Source organism: Elephantulus edwardii, unplaced genomic scaffold, assembly GCF_000299155.1.
Source record: "Elephantulus edwardii isolate Elephantulus edwardi_28Jun2011 unplaced genomic scaffold, EleEdw1.0 scaffold00085, whole genome shotgun sequence".
In the NCBI taxonomy this organism is placed as follows: domain Eukaryota; kingdom Metazoa; phylum Chordata; class Mammalia; order Macroscelidea; family Macroscelididae; genus Elephantulus; species Elephantulus edwardii.
This window is the reverse complement of record NW_006399835.1, coordinates 14,112,861-14,131,178: the sequence shown is the minus strand read 5'-3', so window position 1 is coordinate 14,131,178 and position 18,318 is coordinate 14,112,861. Positions and strand designations below refer to the sequence as shown.

Below are 18,318 nucleotides of genomic sequence, written 5' to 3'. Positions count from 1 at the left end.
AAAGGAAAGGAAAGGAAAGGAAAGGAAAGGAAAGGAAAGGAAAGGAAAGGAAAGGAAAGGAAAGGAAAGGAAAGGAAAGGAAAGGAAAGGAGGGAGGAAGGGAGAGAGAGAGAAAGAGAAAGACCAGCCCAATTGCTCGTATGTTGATCCTGGCTCATGGTAACCTGTGCGTTTTAGAGTAAAAATGTTTCCGGTTTTCAAAGGCTATTATTTTTCAGAAGTAAAATTCTAGCTCTTTCTTTTGAGATGCCTCTGGGGATAACGTAGCTGCCAACCTTTCAGGAGCTTCCTAACTGAAGAATTCTAAGAGTTGGGTTTCAGAAAGAATGTGGTCTTCAGACAGACTTTTAGTTAATCAGGGAAGAATTGCCTCACCTGATGGCCTAGAAAGACTTATACTGAGTTCCCCTATACTGTGAGGTTTTTGTTTTCTTTTTATTTGGTTTTCAAATATTGAGGAATATGAAAGGAGTACAGGGTTTTACGACTGTGGAAACTATCCACTTGGTGTTACTAAAATATATCTTATCTACTTGTCAAAGAGTGGTTAGGAGAGATAAGAAGGAATTTCATGAAAATAAACAGCAGATTTGTCCTGAAAAGTAAAATTTATGATGAAGAATTAAATATGAAGACAGTATTGGGAGTGATTTTAAATGGCCCCATTATCTAAAGGACTCTGCTGTTGTTCTTTCCTCACTGAAAAGCAAATAAGAGGAAGCAAGCTTACTGTGAGGGACCAGGGCAGAGTGGCTACGTATGAGGAAGCAAATCCTGAGATCAAAATGGCCAACCAGTATTCTGAGTTAGGTGTCCTGAGAGTTTATCACCTTCCTTAAAAGAAGAGCAAGCGTATAGCAGAATGAATAAGTCAGAAGAATTCCAAGATGATAAGGTGTTTGAAGCAAGAACTGAGACTTAACTCCTGCCAGTGACGCCCCAGTCAGGCTTCTCTTAGCTGGCCTACTGCTCACTGGGTTAAATGGAGAATTAGCTCACCCAGACTGATGGCCCGGAAGGGAGATCGATGGGCCAGTATCTATCATTCTCTTTCAGAGTCGCCAATGGATTTGAACCACCACCAAGTGCACTCATTGAGTTAGTAGAGCAACTGGCTATGGATGACTTCATCACAGGGACTCTCTAAGCACAGGCTGACAGAAGTAATCCTGAGCTGGCCTTTCTTCTTCTCACTCAGCTCTGGTCCACAATGAGGAAGTGACCTTTTTGCAGTTAAGGAAGCCAAATAATTCCTGCTTTTGTTGTTGTTGTTGTTGGTAAGGGCCATCTAGTAGTAAGTAGATGACTCATAGCGACTCTATGAACAAAAAGCTGAACATTTGTATAACTTTAATCGTTTCTCCAGGTTCATAGGGTTTCTGGAGGCAAGCTATTTTGGAAATGGATGCCACTCCTGCTTCCAAGCTTGTTTTAATCGGAGAGGTCCACCAAACACTGTCTGCCATGGGTAACCATTATCATATTTGATACATCAGTGTCACTGTGTTTAGCATCACAGCAACCACGAGTTACCTCTGTACAGCAAAAAAAATAATTCCTACTTCTCAAAAATGTATTCGCTCCCATCATACAGCTATGGGTTTACCAGGCCATTGAAGCAGCAACTTGAAGATTGTGGCGATGTAGACAGTAGATCACAGTTTGTTTCCTCATCAAAAAAATTTAGAGCTGGAAACCATCATCTTAATCTCACTCCCTACATGTCTATGCCAACTCATAGCAACTCTCTGTTGGGATTCTAATGCTGTAAATGTTAATAGAGGGAGACTGACCATCTTTCTCCCTCAGAGCTCCAAGGTGGATTGAGACTCCTGGAGATGCTGGGTCTTTTTGGTTGTCATCATGACATACTTCGACTGCATCATCAGAGCTCCTTGGGGAAAGCACCTTGGGTACCATCTGTTGGTGGTGGTGTGTACTATAGAGTCAGAACTGACTCACAGCTGATCCTCCAGCAGGTTTTCAGAGGTAGTTAATCACACAGGAGGAGGCTTTCCAGCCTTCTCCCTCAAAGCAGCTGGTTGGCTTGAACTGCGTGCCTTAGGGTTTGCAGAGCAGTTTCTTGCCACTAAGCCACCAGAGCTCCCCAGATATCATCTAGCCAAATATTATTTGATCATGAAACACAGTTTTTCTAATTCGGCACTGAAAGAACTTCAACAGAATCAGGACTAGAATGTACATTTGGATTAAAGAAGCAATAGTCTTGCCAATCAATTAATTGCTACAAGAAATGAGTCTGATGAACATAAAACTTAACTCAAGGCCAGAGTTCAACTGCATGCAGAACCAAATTGTAAACCCTACTTTCAAAGTGAGTTATCCCAGTTAGGATACGACTCTCTTTTTCCATGCCACATAACAATGAAAGTGCTTTGCTATGCATTAGAGACTAAAGATGACAGAGAAAGAGTCAACACCTTTGAGTGGTGGTGTTAGAGAAGAATATTGAACATACTATGGACTGCCAAGAGAGCAAACAGGTCTCTCCTGGAGAGGGTGAAATCAAGTTTCTCCCAGGAGGCTACTATTTTGAAGCTCTCTCTCACATATTTGGGCATGTTGCCAGGAGGGATCTGTTCTTAGAGAAAGACATCATGCTCAGAAGTGTGGAGGGGCAGCTCAGGGGAGGAAGACCCCAGATGAGATGGATTGATACAGTAACTGGTGTAACAGGGGGTTGGTGTGTCGGAATCAGTGAGACTGACTCAGGACAGGACAGACTTCCGTGCTTTTGCACCTATATAGGATCACTATAAGTTGTACTCAACAACACATAACAACAATTAAAATGTAACTTCACAAGCAAAAATGAGCATAAGTAGTTTCCAAACTAGTTCAAGTCCTACAGTATATTTCAAGAATTATTTATGTAAACATAAACTTATACATAGAATGAAGTAGTCTTTTCAGAGTTCTATTGTAACACAGATGGTCACCACAAGTCAGAGTGGACTCAGTGGTGCTGATTCAGGTTCAGCTTCTAGCTTCATGATTTAAAATTCATGCTTTGCGTATTTGGCTTAACAATAATTCAGAATTTTATTTTTCTTAATTAGTCTTCTTTCCCCCAAAAAAATGTAATCCTATTAGCATCCTATATTATATTAACCCTATATTAGGAAACCTGGTAGCCTCCTGGCAAGAAGCTGTGCTGTAATCCCAAAGGCACACAGTTCAAGTCCACCAGGTGCTGTGCAGGAGAAGGATGGGCAATCTCCTCATGTCAGATTAAGTGCCTCTGAAAACTCAACATAGGGTCAGCTATGAGTAGATTTCAGCTTTAGAGTGCATAACAACAATAATCAGGACCTTACCAAGGAGAAGGCCCATCCCTACTCCCAGCTCCTTCTCCACTCTCAGTATCTTCTAATTATTCCTACTGTTATTATTGGTGTTATGTACCACTGAGTGGCTCTGACCCACAGCTGATTCTCCTGTGGGTTTCCAGAGGCAGTAAATCAGACAAGAAGAGATTGGCCATCTTTCTTTAGAGGAGGGGGCATATTTAAACCACAGACTTTCGCACTGGCAGTGTACAGCCAAGAGAACAAGTAGGTCCGTCTTGGAGAGGGTGAAACCAAGTTCCTCCTTGGAAGTAAGGATTTTGAGGCTTCATCTCACATACTTTTGGGGAAAGATCAGGAGAGACCAGTCCTTGGAGGGCATCATTCTTGAAAGGGAGGAGGGACAGCACAGGAGAGTAAGACCCCAGATGAGAGAGATTGACACAATCGCTGGGGCAATGGGATTGGGTGTGTCAGAATCAGTGAGACTGGCTTAAGACAGGACAGGGTTCAGAGCTATTATGCATAGGCTCACTATGAGTTGCAGAAGACTCGATGACACATAACAATAGCAACAAGAAGTCTATATCAGCACCCCATGACAATCTCTAGGGCATCTGAGATGAGCATTTCCTATAAGAGAGGTAATAGCTCTTCAACTCTTCTGCTGGCTACACTTTTAATTTTCACACTCCTAACCCCTTCAGCCAACCCACATGTGATTGACCCATTTGAACCCACAGCACACAGCCACAACCTTCAAACAAACAAAAATCTATTCTACCATTTTTTCACAGAATTTGACTCTTCCAAACCAGAAAACATTTTAAAACTAATTTCAGATTATGTCTATACTTGTACATTTGGGAAATGGTGCTTTCCATATTTGGTAATTTTTAATAACTTCCTCTAGAAGCCATGTAGTGTAATTCACTAGGGTAACTATTTTCCATAAAATAAAATGCAAAAACACTGAAATGACTTCCCCATAAAGCTGATTAGACTCGGGCGGTAAGCCCAGTTCTTATGAGTCATTGATCATACCTTCCTAGTGACACCTCTTTATGATCAAGGGCTGAAACTTCAACACAACAGGTTACGTAAGTGTGCAAACGGAACACTGGACCCCAGGCCAGTGGGAGAGGCTGCCAGGTCCCAAAATGAAAACCCAAAGCCAGCCCCTCCTGAGCATCCCACAAACCTGCACCCTGCACGGTTTGTATTAATGTCTCAGACCCCATGCTCCCAACCCATACAATTGAGGGTGTGGATGGACTCTAGACTTGAGTTTGAAAATGTTTCCTCATGTAATTTTCTAATGAATAATTTCCTTGCCTGACAGATTAACTATACAGAAATGTGTGCAGATTGTGCAAAACTGAGGGAAAAGGCCTATAATTTTGACAGAGAGTGCACCTGTACTATCCCCTTTCACCTTCCAGAGAAAATGCAGGTAAGTAAAAGCAGGGAGATTTTCACTGGCCTTTATTTTGCCAGACTTCTGTTTCCTTCTAGGCAGGAAGTTTATGATTTCCATTACCAAATGCTTCCCAAAAATGAAAATACAGAATGGAAGGGGGCAGGGGCTCTTGTAAAGGTCAGGTGCTGAGTTCATGCCTCCCCTTTTTGGTGTTTCATTCTTCCCCTTTGTTTCTCTGTTTCAATGTTTTTTTTTATTTACAGTTTTGTAACTTAATTCTTAACAATCAGTCAAACAGATTTTACTCCAAATGTCAGCACAGGAGGGGGTCATCGAGAGTGCTTAGTGTAATCGCTCATTTTAGAGTAAGAAAACTGAGGTGCTGAGAGGTTAAGTGACTGGACCATGGTGACACAGTGAGTTCATACTGGGGGTCACACACCTGGTAAAATATTCCTTTGGTCCCCTAAACCATTCTGCACATGCAGTTGCCTAATTCCTAGGGAGACTGTTGGCCTGGCTGTCAGGCACTGTGGGGAATGTCAAAGAAATATTAAGATGTGTTCCTCCTCTCGGGCTTGATTCAAGTCCAGGTCCTCCGAGAAGCAGACTCCAAGACAGGGTTAGAGATGCGAGAGATTTATTAAGGGAAATGCCTGGAGCAGAAAATAAGACAGGAAGAGGGAGAGCTGGGGAGTCGACCCTGAAGAGAAGGAGAGAAAAAGGGAAGGAGGGGAGGACTAAAGAGAAAAAAAAAAAAAACAACCAGAAAAAGGAACAAAGAAAAACAGTAGGACTGAGAGAGAGAGGGTAGAACTGAGGGAGGAGACTGTGAAGAAGATAAGAAGGAAAGTAGGGAAGGGAGAGGAGAAAGAAGCCAGGAGGAAAGGTTGGAGAAATGTCTTAGCCTGCAGTGCGTTCTTCAACAAGTTTCAGCAAGGCCAACAGGGAATCATGGAAGACCTCTAACAGACAGTGGAGTCCTCACCTAGGACCTAGCGTCCCTGCTGTGTCCAAACACTGGCTGCAGGCAGCTGGGGGAAGAATGCCCTTTCAAAACACAGCCGCTCAGGCCACTCATTTCTACAGTAAGATATCTGAGACGTGCTTTTTCATGGCCTCCATGGACTTACCCGATAGTCAAGACTTAATCAAATGAAAAACAAGGCAGTGTTCTTCTCACTGAACTGGCCGCACCCTTTTTCACAGATAATACCACAACGGATGAACTTAGGTCCCCACAGACATCTGTTTAAACTGCTGCCCACTGAACATTCCACTTCAAAATCCTGCTTCCACTTCAGAATCCAACTCTAGAAACTCAGACTTCACCATTATCTACTGGAAAACCCTCCTTACTTCCCTTCCAGTAAAAGATCCCCTCACTCAGAGTCAAATTATCCTTCTTTTAAAAAAATAACAACAAACCAACAACAAACAACTATCCTTACCCTCACCGTTCACATCCAAACCTCTACTGTGTGAATGTTGTTCTTTAAGCCGCACCTCTCCCCTGTCCCTGTTCTCTCTCCTCCCCAGCTTCTTGACCATCCCAGTCAAGGCCATCTGTGATCCGAGCAGCCTGGCTACTCTTCTGGCCTTTACTTTCTCCTCACATTAAGTTAACAGTTGTTTGCAGAATAAATGAAAACTCTCCCTTCCCTCTGCACAAAGACTAAATGAACTCTTTCAAATTGTTCAAATTCTTCCTCTGAGAACCAGCTAGTTTTCCATCTTTTGGCCCGCAGAAGACCTTGTATTCTTGCCACCCCAATCAAGTTGCTTTTCCACAAACACATCTAAGTTCTTTCCACTTTTGTTTAGAAATCTCTCCTCCTGCTGCTGCCCCAGGTCAAGATCTGTCCTAAAACCTTAATACTTATAAATCTCCCTTGAACTTTCTTTTCACTCATGCTACCAGCAAGAATTTGTCCATATTCTACTCCTGGAAATGCTTTTTCCACTCTTCTCATAAGACTTAACAATAATTTGTTATAATTTCCCATAGACTCATTTTCTCTACTTATAGTAATGTAGCTGAGGATAGGGACAAGGTTTAATTGCCACAAACCACAGCTGCCTACCCACAAGAATCTGCATCACATACTCTTCTTTCCCTCCGGTTACCAGAGGGGAACTCGTTGTGTCCTTAGAGGGATCTTCTTTCTCCACTTATCAGTAGATGCCATCCTTCCTAGCCTTTGCAAGAATTTAACCTAGAACTGCTCTCTTCTCTTGTGTCATCAAATTTCTACTTACATAATCCTCACCAGTATTGTTGTTGTTGTTTGTGCCATCGAGTTGCCTATGACCCATAGTGAACCCTGTCCTGTTCTGAGTCAGTCTCACTAATTTCAACACACCAACCCCCATTGCCCCAGTTACTGTATCCATCTTTTCTCATGTCTTCCACTCCTACACTGTCTCTCCAGCCTTCCAGGCACAATGTCCTTCTCCAAGGACTGACTGGGCCCTCCTGGCCATATGTGCAAAGTATGTGAGACAGAGCTTCAGGATCCTAGCCTCCAAGGAGAAACTTGGTTTCACCCTCCCCAAGATATATTATTTCATCTATCTTTAAAACAAAACAAAAGCCCCTCTTTTTAACTTCTCTGCCAGTTATGTAGCAGTTGTTTCTTTATCCTAGAGCAGAAAATATTCCAAGTACTGCCAAAATTAAAAAAGCAAATCTGTCTAGGAGAGAGTGCAACCAGGATGCTCCTTAAAGGCAAGGATAGTGAAACTGCATGGCCTACCTTCTGGGCATGCTGTAAGGAGGCACAAGACCTTGGAAAAAGATAAAATGGTGAGAGAAGTAGAGTACCTTTAATGAAATGGATTGGCATACTGACTTTAACAATGGACTTGAGCATGGCAGAGACTGAAAGGAAAGCACAGGATAGGGCAAGCTTTCAATCCATTGTTCATAAGGTCTCTGTGAGCAGTTGTTGTTGATTGCCATCGAGTTGAGCCCGACTCATAGCGACCCTATGAACAAAAGGCTTGAAGCCTTTCTATAACTATAGTTATTTATCAAAGTTCATAGAATTTCTGGAGGTATGTTGTTTAGGAAGTGGATGCCACTCAACTCAGTAACACCTAACAGCAACAACACATTAGCAGAGAATCTCTCCAAAGGGTCAACTTCCAGTTTTTCTTTTCCATTCATTCTAACAATGTTTTTGCTTTCACTGTTTACTGAAATGGTAAAACTACCCATAACTTTCCCATAGAAAAATTCAGAAGAAGTCACTTGGTGGTACTGTGGCATCATGTTGTTGTTAGGTGCTGTTGAGTATGTCTCATAGTGACCCTATGGAGAACAGACCTGAATCCTGTCCTACCTTGTACTGTCCTCATCATCTCTGACACACTTAAGCCTGTTGCTGTAGTCATCAGGTCAATACATCTCGTTTGGAGTCTTCCTCTCTTTCGCTGACCCTCCACCTTTCCAACCATGATATCCCTTTTGAAAGAATAACCTCTCCTAGTGACATATCCAAAGTATGAGAAACGAAGCTTCGCCATCCTTGCCTCCAAGGAGCACTGCCTGCACATTTGGCAAGACGTATGTTTGTTCTTTTGGCAGTCCATGGGATCATCTGTACTCTTCTCCAACACCATAACTCAGAGGCATCAGTTTTTCTACCATAATTATTCATTGTCCAGCTCTCAGATGCATAGCAAGTGATTGAAAAGATCATGGCCTGAATTAGATGCACCTTAGTCTTCAAACTGACATCATTGCTCTTCAGTATTTTGGAGTCGTCCTGAGACCAGACTTTCCCAATCCAATCTTCTGATTTCCTGACTTCTGGTACTGAGGGTATTGACTGTGAATTCAAGTGAGATAAAGTCGTTCACAGCTTCAATCCTTTCTCCATCTATCATAATGTTGCCTAATGACCCAGTGGTAAAAATCTTTGTTTTCTTAATATTGAGCTGTAATTCATATTGAAGGCTGTAGTCTTTTACCTTCTGCAGCAAGTGTTTCAGGTCTTCCTCACTTTGAGCATGCAAGGTGTGTCTTCTACATAATGCAGGTTGTTGATAGGTCTTCCTCCAATTCTGATGCCACATTCTTCTTCACAGAGTCCAGCTTCTCAATTATTTGCTCCGCATATAGCTTGAATAGATATGGGAAAAGGATACAGCCGTGACACAAACCCTTCCTGATTTTAAACCATGTAATGTTCCCTTGTTTTGTTCAGGCACCAGCTTCTTGGTGTAGATATAGATTTCATATGTGCAGAGTTAAGTGTTCTGGAATTCCCATTCTTCTCAGCGTTCGCCATAGTTTGTTATTAAATATAGGTAATTGTCCCAGCATACTGATTGCTGCTGGATACCACACGTCCTAGCTTCTCCTCCTATAATTGGGTCTTCTCTGATTTCTATTTTGGTTGCTCCAACTCTTCCTAAACTCCTTATGGTAAGGTCTCCAAGACTTTGGTTGTGGCATTGTGTCTTTTTCTATTTATATACACTGTCTTCCTTGGCAATTAGGAGTTGGAATTTGAGTCAGTGGCAGTGAGTTCCATTTGCTTGAGTGGTTCTATCACCCAGTCTTGTGGTTTTAGCTATTATCTATTCTGTCTTCTGAGCACTGCCAAGAAGATGTGCTGCAGTCCCAGCGGCTCACAGTCCAAATCCACCAGCTGCTCTGCAGAAAAAGGATGGGCAGTCTCCTCCCCTGCGATTAACTGCCTCTGAAAACCTACCAGAGGGTCAGTTAGGGATCGGTTCTGATCCTACAGTACACAACAACAACATTCTGTGTTCTATTTCTAAACGAAACCTCTCTTCCAAATGTGACACTTATATTTCCAACCACCTATTTGACTAATCCTCCGTTGTGATGTCTAATAGATAATTGAAAATCAACATTTTTAAAGCTTTAATGGTATCTAGCTTTCTCTCCTCTTAAAAAGAAACATCATATTCCTTCCCTTTTTCCTTCTTCCACTCAACCTTCTTTATATCAGTTTATATAGCAACTTCCTCCTTATGGCTGCTCAAGTTAGAAGCCCAGGAGTCATTCTTTGCTCCCTCCCTTTCATTTACAGGTCATCAGTTGACATTCAACTGCTCACTTTTCACACTTCTGCTACTGCTACCCAGCTCCATGCTGCATTCAGCTCTTACTGGGATTTCTACAGTAGCCTCATGACTGGTTTCCCAACTCTTAACTTCCCCTCACCCTAGCAGCCAGAGTGAGCCTTTTAAAATGTAAGTCAGCAAAACAGCTATGAGCTATCATCTCACCCCAGTAACAATAGCAAAGTTCAACAGAGCAGCAAACAATAAAATGCTGGTGAGGTTGTGAAGAAACTGAAACTCTTATTCGCTGTTGGTGGGAGTGTAAAATGGTGCAAGCACTATGAAAGGCAATATGGGGCTTTCTCAAAAAGTTGCAAATAGAAATACCAATTGACTCAGCAATTCCACTACTGGGAATATACCCCAAAGAAACCAGACTGCCACCGAGACAGAAATATGCACACCTATGTTTATTGCTGTGTTGTTCATGGAAACACCCAAGTGCCCATCAACAAACAAATGGTGCCCATCAACAAACAAATGGATAGAGAAGCTGTGGTATATTCACACAATGGAATACTATGCAGCACTGAAAAACAAGAAACTCATTAAAAATATTATACAAAATGGATCACCCTGAAAGACATTATAATGAGTGAAATATCTCAGTCACAAAAGGACAAATACTATAGAATGCCACTGTTATAAAATAGGACTGACATGGGGGTTGGGAGGAAACTAAGAAAAGAGGGGATAAATATTGTACACTGCATTGCAACAGATGAGGGAAAGAACTGTTTAAAAGGAATATATGATTAAGTATTACTTGTATGACAACAGTCCAGAACAAGAGGTACATAGCAAAGTGGACGGGGGATGAGCGGCAGGAGGAAATTTTGCCAAGATGAAAGATTTTTTTAAAAGAGAAAAGCAAAGTAGGGGGGTAAGGAGGAAAATGTATAACAATAAATAAATGGAAATAAAAGTTTTCTGTAAACTTTTCTTAAAAATATCCATTTTTTTTAAAAATAAAAAATACAATTTAAACACACACACAAAATAAAATGTTAGTCAGATCATGGCGGGGGTGTTTAAAAAAGAAAAAGAGGGAAAGCATTCTTACAGTGCCTCCTCTTTCTACTCAGTGAAAAGGCCACAGTGCTTGCAGGCCTTCCAGGTTCTTTCTGTTTTGATCCCTCCTTGTCTCCACATCTTTGTTCCCTCCCCTGGCCCAACAAAACTGGGCTCCTTGTTCCTCAGACAACTCAAGCATTCTCTCTCCTTGGTCCCTGTGCCACGATAAATCCACTTGACTAACTCCACTACCTCCTTCAAGTCTTGGTTCTACTCTAACCTCAAGAAGGCCCACCCCACCTATTGTCCTTAGTTCTGCAGCCCACCTGCTCACCTCACCTGCATTCCTCATGTTTCTTATGCTGTAACAAAGTCCTTACCCTCTAACGTATGATAACGTGTATCATATTAATAGTTTTGCTTTCTTTCTATCTCTTCCTGATGGATTATAGCTCCTAGTATAGTACCTTGTCCAATAGAGGTACTCGGTTAATCTTTATTGAATGAGCACATGAATCTTAAGTGGGCTATGGTGGCTGAATGGTAAAGAATTTCACTGACACACAAAGGCCCACAGTTTGAACCCACCAGCCACTCCATGGGACAGAGCTGGGCAGTCTCCTCCTGTGCAATATACAGTTTCTGAAAACCTGCTGGAGGATGAGCGCTGAGTCAATGGAGTTGCCTAAGCTGTAATATACACAAGCAGACCCTCAGGTCTTGCTCCTATGGAGGCAGCTGAATGGGTTCAGACCCACACACTTTTAGTTAGCAGTACTTAGCCGTTCATGACACCAGAGTTCCTTTTACAAAACATAGTACAGTATAATTTGCATGGTAGATGCTCAGAAATTATTTGGTGAATTGCTGAAAAAATAATATGCTAAATAATTTTTTTACATTATAGGAAGCTTTGGTTTTATATGCCCTTTATTTCTCTCTTGCTTGTAGATGAAAACATGATAGTATCTATAATATTTTTAATACATCTATGGCTCCACGGTCAACACTCTTGGCACCAGTAGCCAGGAAATCAAAAAACGTGTTGCGATGGGAAAGTCTGCAGTCAGGGACCTCTCCAAAATACTCAAGAGCAACAGTGTCTCTCTGGAGACTAAGGTCCGCCTGATACAGGCCATGGTTTTTGCAATCACTTGTTATGCATCAGAGAGTTGGACAATGACTAGGGAGGAGAGAAGGAGAATTGATGCCTTTGAGCTGTGGTGCTGGAGAAGAGTATTGAATGTACCCTGGACTGCCAAGAAAACAAACAGATTCATCCTGGAGAGGATTAAACCAAGCAACTCCTTGGAGTCAAGGATTCTGGAGCATCATCTGACATACTTTGGGCATGTTGTCAGGAGGGACGGGTCCTTGGAGAGGGACATCATGCTTGGGAGGGTGGAGGGACGGCGCTGGAGGTGAAGGCCCTCTATGAGGTGGATTGATTCAGTGACTGGGGTAATCGGGATGGGAGTGTCAGAGACAGTGCGATTGGCACAGGATAGAGCAGGGTTTAGGGCTGTTGTACATAGGGTCACTATGATTCGCAAGCAACTTGACGGCACATAACAACAACAACAACATGGTGTTTATGACTAGCTATCATCTTTTTTATAAATCAGATATAAAAATTATAATTGTAGTTGTATTGTAAGTGAAATTTGTATCTAGTCAGTAGGAATTGGGGATGGAGTTTCATGCACTTTCTCTCAATATGAGCCCAATTTCTGGTTCTCTTCGGTTGTGTCTTCCCGCATCCTCCTCAACCCTATCCCCAAAGTAAAAATCAGTGTTGCTTACATATTTGAAAGGAGGGGGGGGATCAAATTATAAAACCCTAAAGGTCTATAATTGCCATATATCTGTGCCCTTTGAAACCCCAAAGCCAAATGAAGTGTTACCAGCTGCTAACGATTCCTTTCAGACAGAGGTTTTCTTTTAAAAGCCTGACCATACTACTCAGGGCTCAGCTATTATCGAAAGTACTGGTACTTGTACTGGAGCCCAGACGATTCCCCCAGAGGATGTCTTAAACAAAGAAATTCTGTACAAAATGTCACTGACTTTAGGGAATGGAAGCACCATAGAGTTCATTGTGCCTCCAGAAATAATTTTAAAAAGGAGGGCTTGTTAAGCTAAATCTCTACACAAAGAATCATTGAAAAGAAGTTAAGCATGCTAGTCAGTACAACTCTTCTATGTGTGTCTACTTTGTCACTCAAATGAGCATTTAACTTTGGTTAAGTACAATTCTCATTTTAGCAGCAAAGAAATAGTATATCGCGTTTTGTGGATTTCCTGTTTTCTATAGCTGGGAGTCAACTCCCACGTTTTGCTGCCAAGAGAACAAACAGTTAGGTCTTGAACAAAGTGCAGCCAGATAGCTCCTTGGAGGCAACGATGTTGAAGCTTCATCTCACATACTTGAAGCATGTTGTTAGAAGGGTCTATTCTCTGGAGAGAGACATTATGTTTGGAAAGGAAGAGGGTCAATAAAAGAGAGAAAGACCCTTAACCAGGCAGATTAATAGTGACCACCACAGTGGGCTCTAGTGAGTCACGAAGTGTAAATGTGGCACAGGATAGGACAGAATTCAGATCTGTTGTTTTTAGGGTTGCTATGGGTTGTATTCCACTCGAGGAAACCTAACAGCTCTAGGGGGAAGTCAGCAATTGAGGCTCTCTCTCTGAGTGAGAAGAAATGATCTGCTATCCCTGCTAAGCCTGGCTGAGTCACCCACACGCCTGCTTTCTGCCTGTTATGCTATAGCCCGCCTCTGTGTGCAGTCCAGCATCTCCTTTAATGTTCCAGAGGTGTTTTGGTTTTTCCCTATTACAAAGACCACACTCTTGAGCCTTTCTTGTTTCTATAACCAACCACTCTTACCACAACCTTTCCTCCTACCCAATATTGGATACCACTTGCCTTTCTCCATACTCCTTGTAGGAACTCTACAAGGTAAGGCCAAAGCCTTTCTATAATGCCACTATGGCACAGTGTAACACCTAGTACAATACCTGGCACATAAAACTCACTCAAGAACTGATGAACCATTTGTTATGGAAAAAGAAAATGAAATAATTTTCACCTTGGTAATAGGTAGCCTTGGTAGGTAAAAGAATTATTTGACTCTGGGAACTGCAGGAGAAGGCTTTTTCACACCCAGCTATAAGTATCATACCCAACATGTGTGATAACTAGTTAGACTTTTATGTTTTAACACTTGCCTTCATTATTTTGGAACTAGATAATGAATTCATTATAAATATATATACATTTTACATTTTTATTAGTGCTGTGTAAACTGTTTATAAAATCTGTATCAGATTTGTCGAAGAACATACGTTTTTAATTCCTGGAAATTTTTCAGAAGCATGTGCACCACCAGAAAGGCAGAAGCCTTCACAAACGTAGAGCAATGGTGGTAACCTGGATGCAGGCAGACGGGAGGGCGTATGGGGGAGGCCATATCTCTTACAGATAGCAAGGGTACCTATCTGTTACTAGGGTGAAAATCACTCTCGTTATTTTGGTCAATGAATCATTCCACCTTCTATCCACAACAAATGGTTCATTATTGATTACTAAGCAAGTAACATGTGCTAGAAATTATGCTACACTCAGGTAAAAAGAGAGAAACACCAGGAGCTAGGAACTCTGCTCTCATAAATGACATACACTCAAGCTTTACATGCACCTAAGGAAGCGCCAAGGCTTCCATTTTAAATTCTATTTCTTGATTTTCTTTGAAACCATGTGACTTAAATTGCTTATCACAAACCCTAAGCATTCTTTTTTCTTGTATCACTGGAAAACAGTATTTATAAAATGAAATTTCATATACTGAAGATACAAAATCTGATTATAAAAAGTATCAATGCAGTAAACAATAACCTTACAAAAACATTAAAAACAAGGAGCTCTGGTGGCCTCCTGGCAAGAAGCTGCACTGCAATCCCAAAGGCATGTGGTTCGAATCCACTAGATGCTCTGCTGGAGGAGGGGCAGTCTCCTCCTGTGACAGTCGGATCTGACTCGACGGCACACAACAAAAGGAGAAAAAAAATAAGAAACCATAAATTTGTTTAAAACCACATTAAAAATAAGTAATTTAGCCATTTTATCATTTCTTTATAGACCAATTCTGTTATTAAAAATGGTTTTTGAAGGGGAGCTCTGGTGGCCTAGTGGCAAGGAGCTGCAACTACAATCCCAGAGGCGCATGATTCAAATCCACCAGATGCTCTGCCGGGGAAGGAGAGACAGTCTCCTCCTGTACCAGTCAGATGTGATTTGACGGTACACTCACACAAAAATAATAAAATTTAATTAAAAAAAATGGTTTTTGGGAGAAAAACTATTTCAGATCAGATAAAAACTGTATCTGACATGAGGAAATTTTCAGATCCCATCAATTTTTCCTCTACTATTTTTTGGGGGGGGAATTCTGTTTTTATTTATAGTGGGTTTGTTTGTTTTTCAATCTCTTCTCACATTTTGCTTTTCCCTCATTCAGGGAAACGTTTATATGTACTACAAGCTATATGGCTTCTATCAGAACCTCCATCGATATATTCGATCCAGAAGTGACAGCCAACTTCTAGGTGAAAATATAAAGGTAAGACATTATTTAATTTATTATAAATTTAAGAACTCAAGTAGATATACCCATCTGAAACAGATGGAAAATAAACTCAAAAGTTAATATTTTAGAACATGTAAAGCCTTATTTCATTCTTGTTAGAACCAAAGAGGCTAGGCATTCATGATAACTAATTAAGAAGCTCATTTCTCGTTTAGAATAGTAATGGGAATTTTATCTAGCTAAAGAGTTTTCTTCTTTAAAAATATTTATTGCGCTTTAAGTGAAATTGATTTTCCATTTGATTGTCCATACCCATTTTGTTTTGTAACAGTAATATGACCCTCATATCTTTTTAAATTTTATTATTTTGTGTGTGCGCCATCAAATCAGATCTGGCTGGTACAGGAAAAGATTGCCTCTCCTTCTCCAGCAGAGCATCTGGTGGATTCCAACTACATACCTCTGGGATTGCAGTGCAGCCTCTTTCCACTAGGCCACCAGAGCTCCCTGATCCTCATATCTTAACGGCCCTTTTTTCTGCTTCCTCCCCAAAGTTCTAATTTCTGTCCATCCTTCTGGTCTAACTCTTCCTGCCTCTAACCTTTGTTCCTAGAAAAATGCTACCCTTTTGATTTAGGGTTGATCTCGGGGTTGAGCACCTCCTCCAGTATTATTGCTCTCCTTATGGGCCTGCTTATTGCTTGGCTTAAAGTTGAGCGGCAGGGGGAAATTTAGTTCTTCAAAACGGTTCTAAGGCCTATAGTCCTGGGGTTTCATCGGTCTATATTACACCAGCAAGCCTGGCTATCTTTATGGTTCTGAGTTTCATTCCACAGTTTTCTCCCATTTTGTCTCAGACTCTCTGCCGGGATCCTTTCTAGCGTGGCCAGCATCAGTGTCTAAGCACCGTCCCATTCTGGTCTCAAAGTCATGGAGTTCAATAGTTTGTTAGTCCTTCTGTGTGCCTTTGATTTTCTTCACTCTTCTTTGCTCCAGACAAGTAGAGACTAGTAAGGCTGCTTGCAAGGTTTTAAGACTCCAGTCACTACTCATGAAAGCAAGATAAAGAGTATTGCTTTTGTGGATATATTTATATCAACTGGCCTTGAGGTCCCCTGAGACTATGATACTGAGGCCCTACTACAAGTGTTTTCAGGGTGTTTGATCCATGTTCGTAGGATATATGATCTATATATGATCACGGGTTAGCATTAAGAAGTTTGTATCCCTTCGGCTCAAATATGCATGTAGAAATATTGTCTGACAAACCCACGGGTCTAGTCCTTTGCACCTACCCGTATCTGCTCATCTTTCCTGTCTCCCTATATGTTTGCTTGTAGATTAATGTTTGTTATGACTAACATTATAGAGCACTGGTGGCAGAGCCTGTAAGGAGTTGTGCTGCTACACCGAAGGTGGGGCCTCTCTGGCAGTTCTCCTCCACCTGTGGCACCTTGACAGAAAGATAGGCCATCTCCTCCCATGCAAGTTACAGCCTCCTGAACACCTGCTGGAGGGTCAGTGATGAGTTGGTTCAGACCAGACAGCAATGAGTTTGATTGATATTTTATTTGATTGATATTAGTTGCTATTGCAGGACTGTGTATGTAATTACAGTTTACTATCTGTATCTCTTGTACACCTTCCCAAATCTTGTCTCTCTTTAGTGACATTGTACTCATCATCATCACCTTATTATGTGTTGCCTTTTCCTTCATCCACCTTAATATGTGCCTATTATCTAGTTATTGAATTTTTTCTCTCCTTCCCATCTGTATGATAGTCATCAAAGAATATTTCTATTCTATGTGTAAATTTTTTCCTTAGCTTTTTAGTAGTAGACTCATGCATCAAAAGCCTCAAAAGAGAAGTATTGGCACAGTGACTATAAAAATAGAATCAAGTGTGACAGGGATGATGAAGATGGCACAGGGCACAGGGCAGGGTTCAGATCTGTTGTTCATAGGGTCACTAGGCGTTATAGTTGACTTGATGGCACCTAATAACTACAACAGCCAGTTTAAGAAAATGAGGCTTTATTTTATTAATAAGTCTTTGGTTTAATTGAATACCCTTTTAAGCCTCAAATTATAAAATTTTACTCTTTTCCATATGCACTTAGATTCAATTCTTATTTGTTAAGCTTTTTCCAGGTGCCAGGCAATATAGTACATGCCAGGGTTATTTTCTTATCACCGTTTTTTGTTGATGTTGTATATGGTCAGGTGGATTCCAATTCATAGGGAACCTATAAGACACAGTAGAACTGCCCCATAGGGTTTTCTTGGCTGAAAACCTTACAGAAGAAAATTTCCAGTCCTTTTCTCACACAGAACTACTGGTGAGTTTGAACTACTGAACTTTCAGTTAGCAGTTGAGCATTGTACCACCAGAGTTCTTTGAACTTTTACTCTTGGTAAATGGTATTCAACAGGCCATCAAGAAAAGCAGCAAAGAAACCTTTTAATTTTTAGCAACTCCTCTTTTTAAAAAAATTAAATAAAATTTTTATTTTATACTAGTTTACTTACAAAGTTCATATATGCTGTTTTTCACACTGGATCGTTCCCATTTCTTTTACCCATCTCTCTCTCCACCCATCGAATTGTGCAACTCTATGATTAACCACCCTCCCCACCTCCGCACATCCTCACCCCTCTGCTCCCACCCTCCCCACCTTGGATCCTCATACACTTTCTACAATAATGGTCTTACACAGTATTTGTCTTTATGGGACTGAGTTAGTTCACTTAGCACAATGCAGCTCCTCTTTAAAAATTATTTTGTGGTAATTGCTTTGATGGATTCACTGTGATAAGTAATTTAGCCATATACTAACAATTTGTTAACTTTTCTAAATTTAAGTGATATTTTCATTTTTAAAAAA

The 18,318-nt window shown here is 41.1% G+C and overlaps 1 protein-coding gene across 1 annotated transcript in view; it reads left to right on the top strand.

The window, feature by feature from the left end:
* The window catches only part of LOC102845316 (cell cycle control protein 50C-like), a 36,118-nt gene that overhangs the window by 2,355 nt on the left and 15,445 nt on the right, over positions 1 to 18,318 (top strand). Inside the window, exons 2-3 of the mRNA XM_006890041.1 lie at positions 4,651 to 4,761; positions 15,363 to 15,464. Of these exons, the coding sequence (XP_006890103.1) occupies positions 4,651 to 4,761; positions 15,363 to 15,464 (213 nt within the window). The remainder of the gene's footprint in view (positions 1 to 4,650; positions 4,762 to 15,362; positions 15,465 to 18,318) is intronic.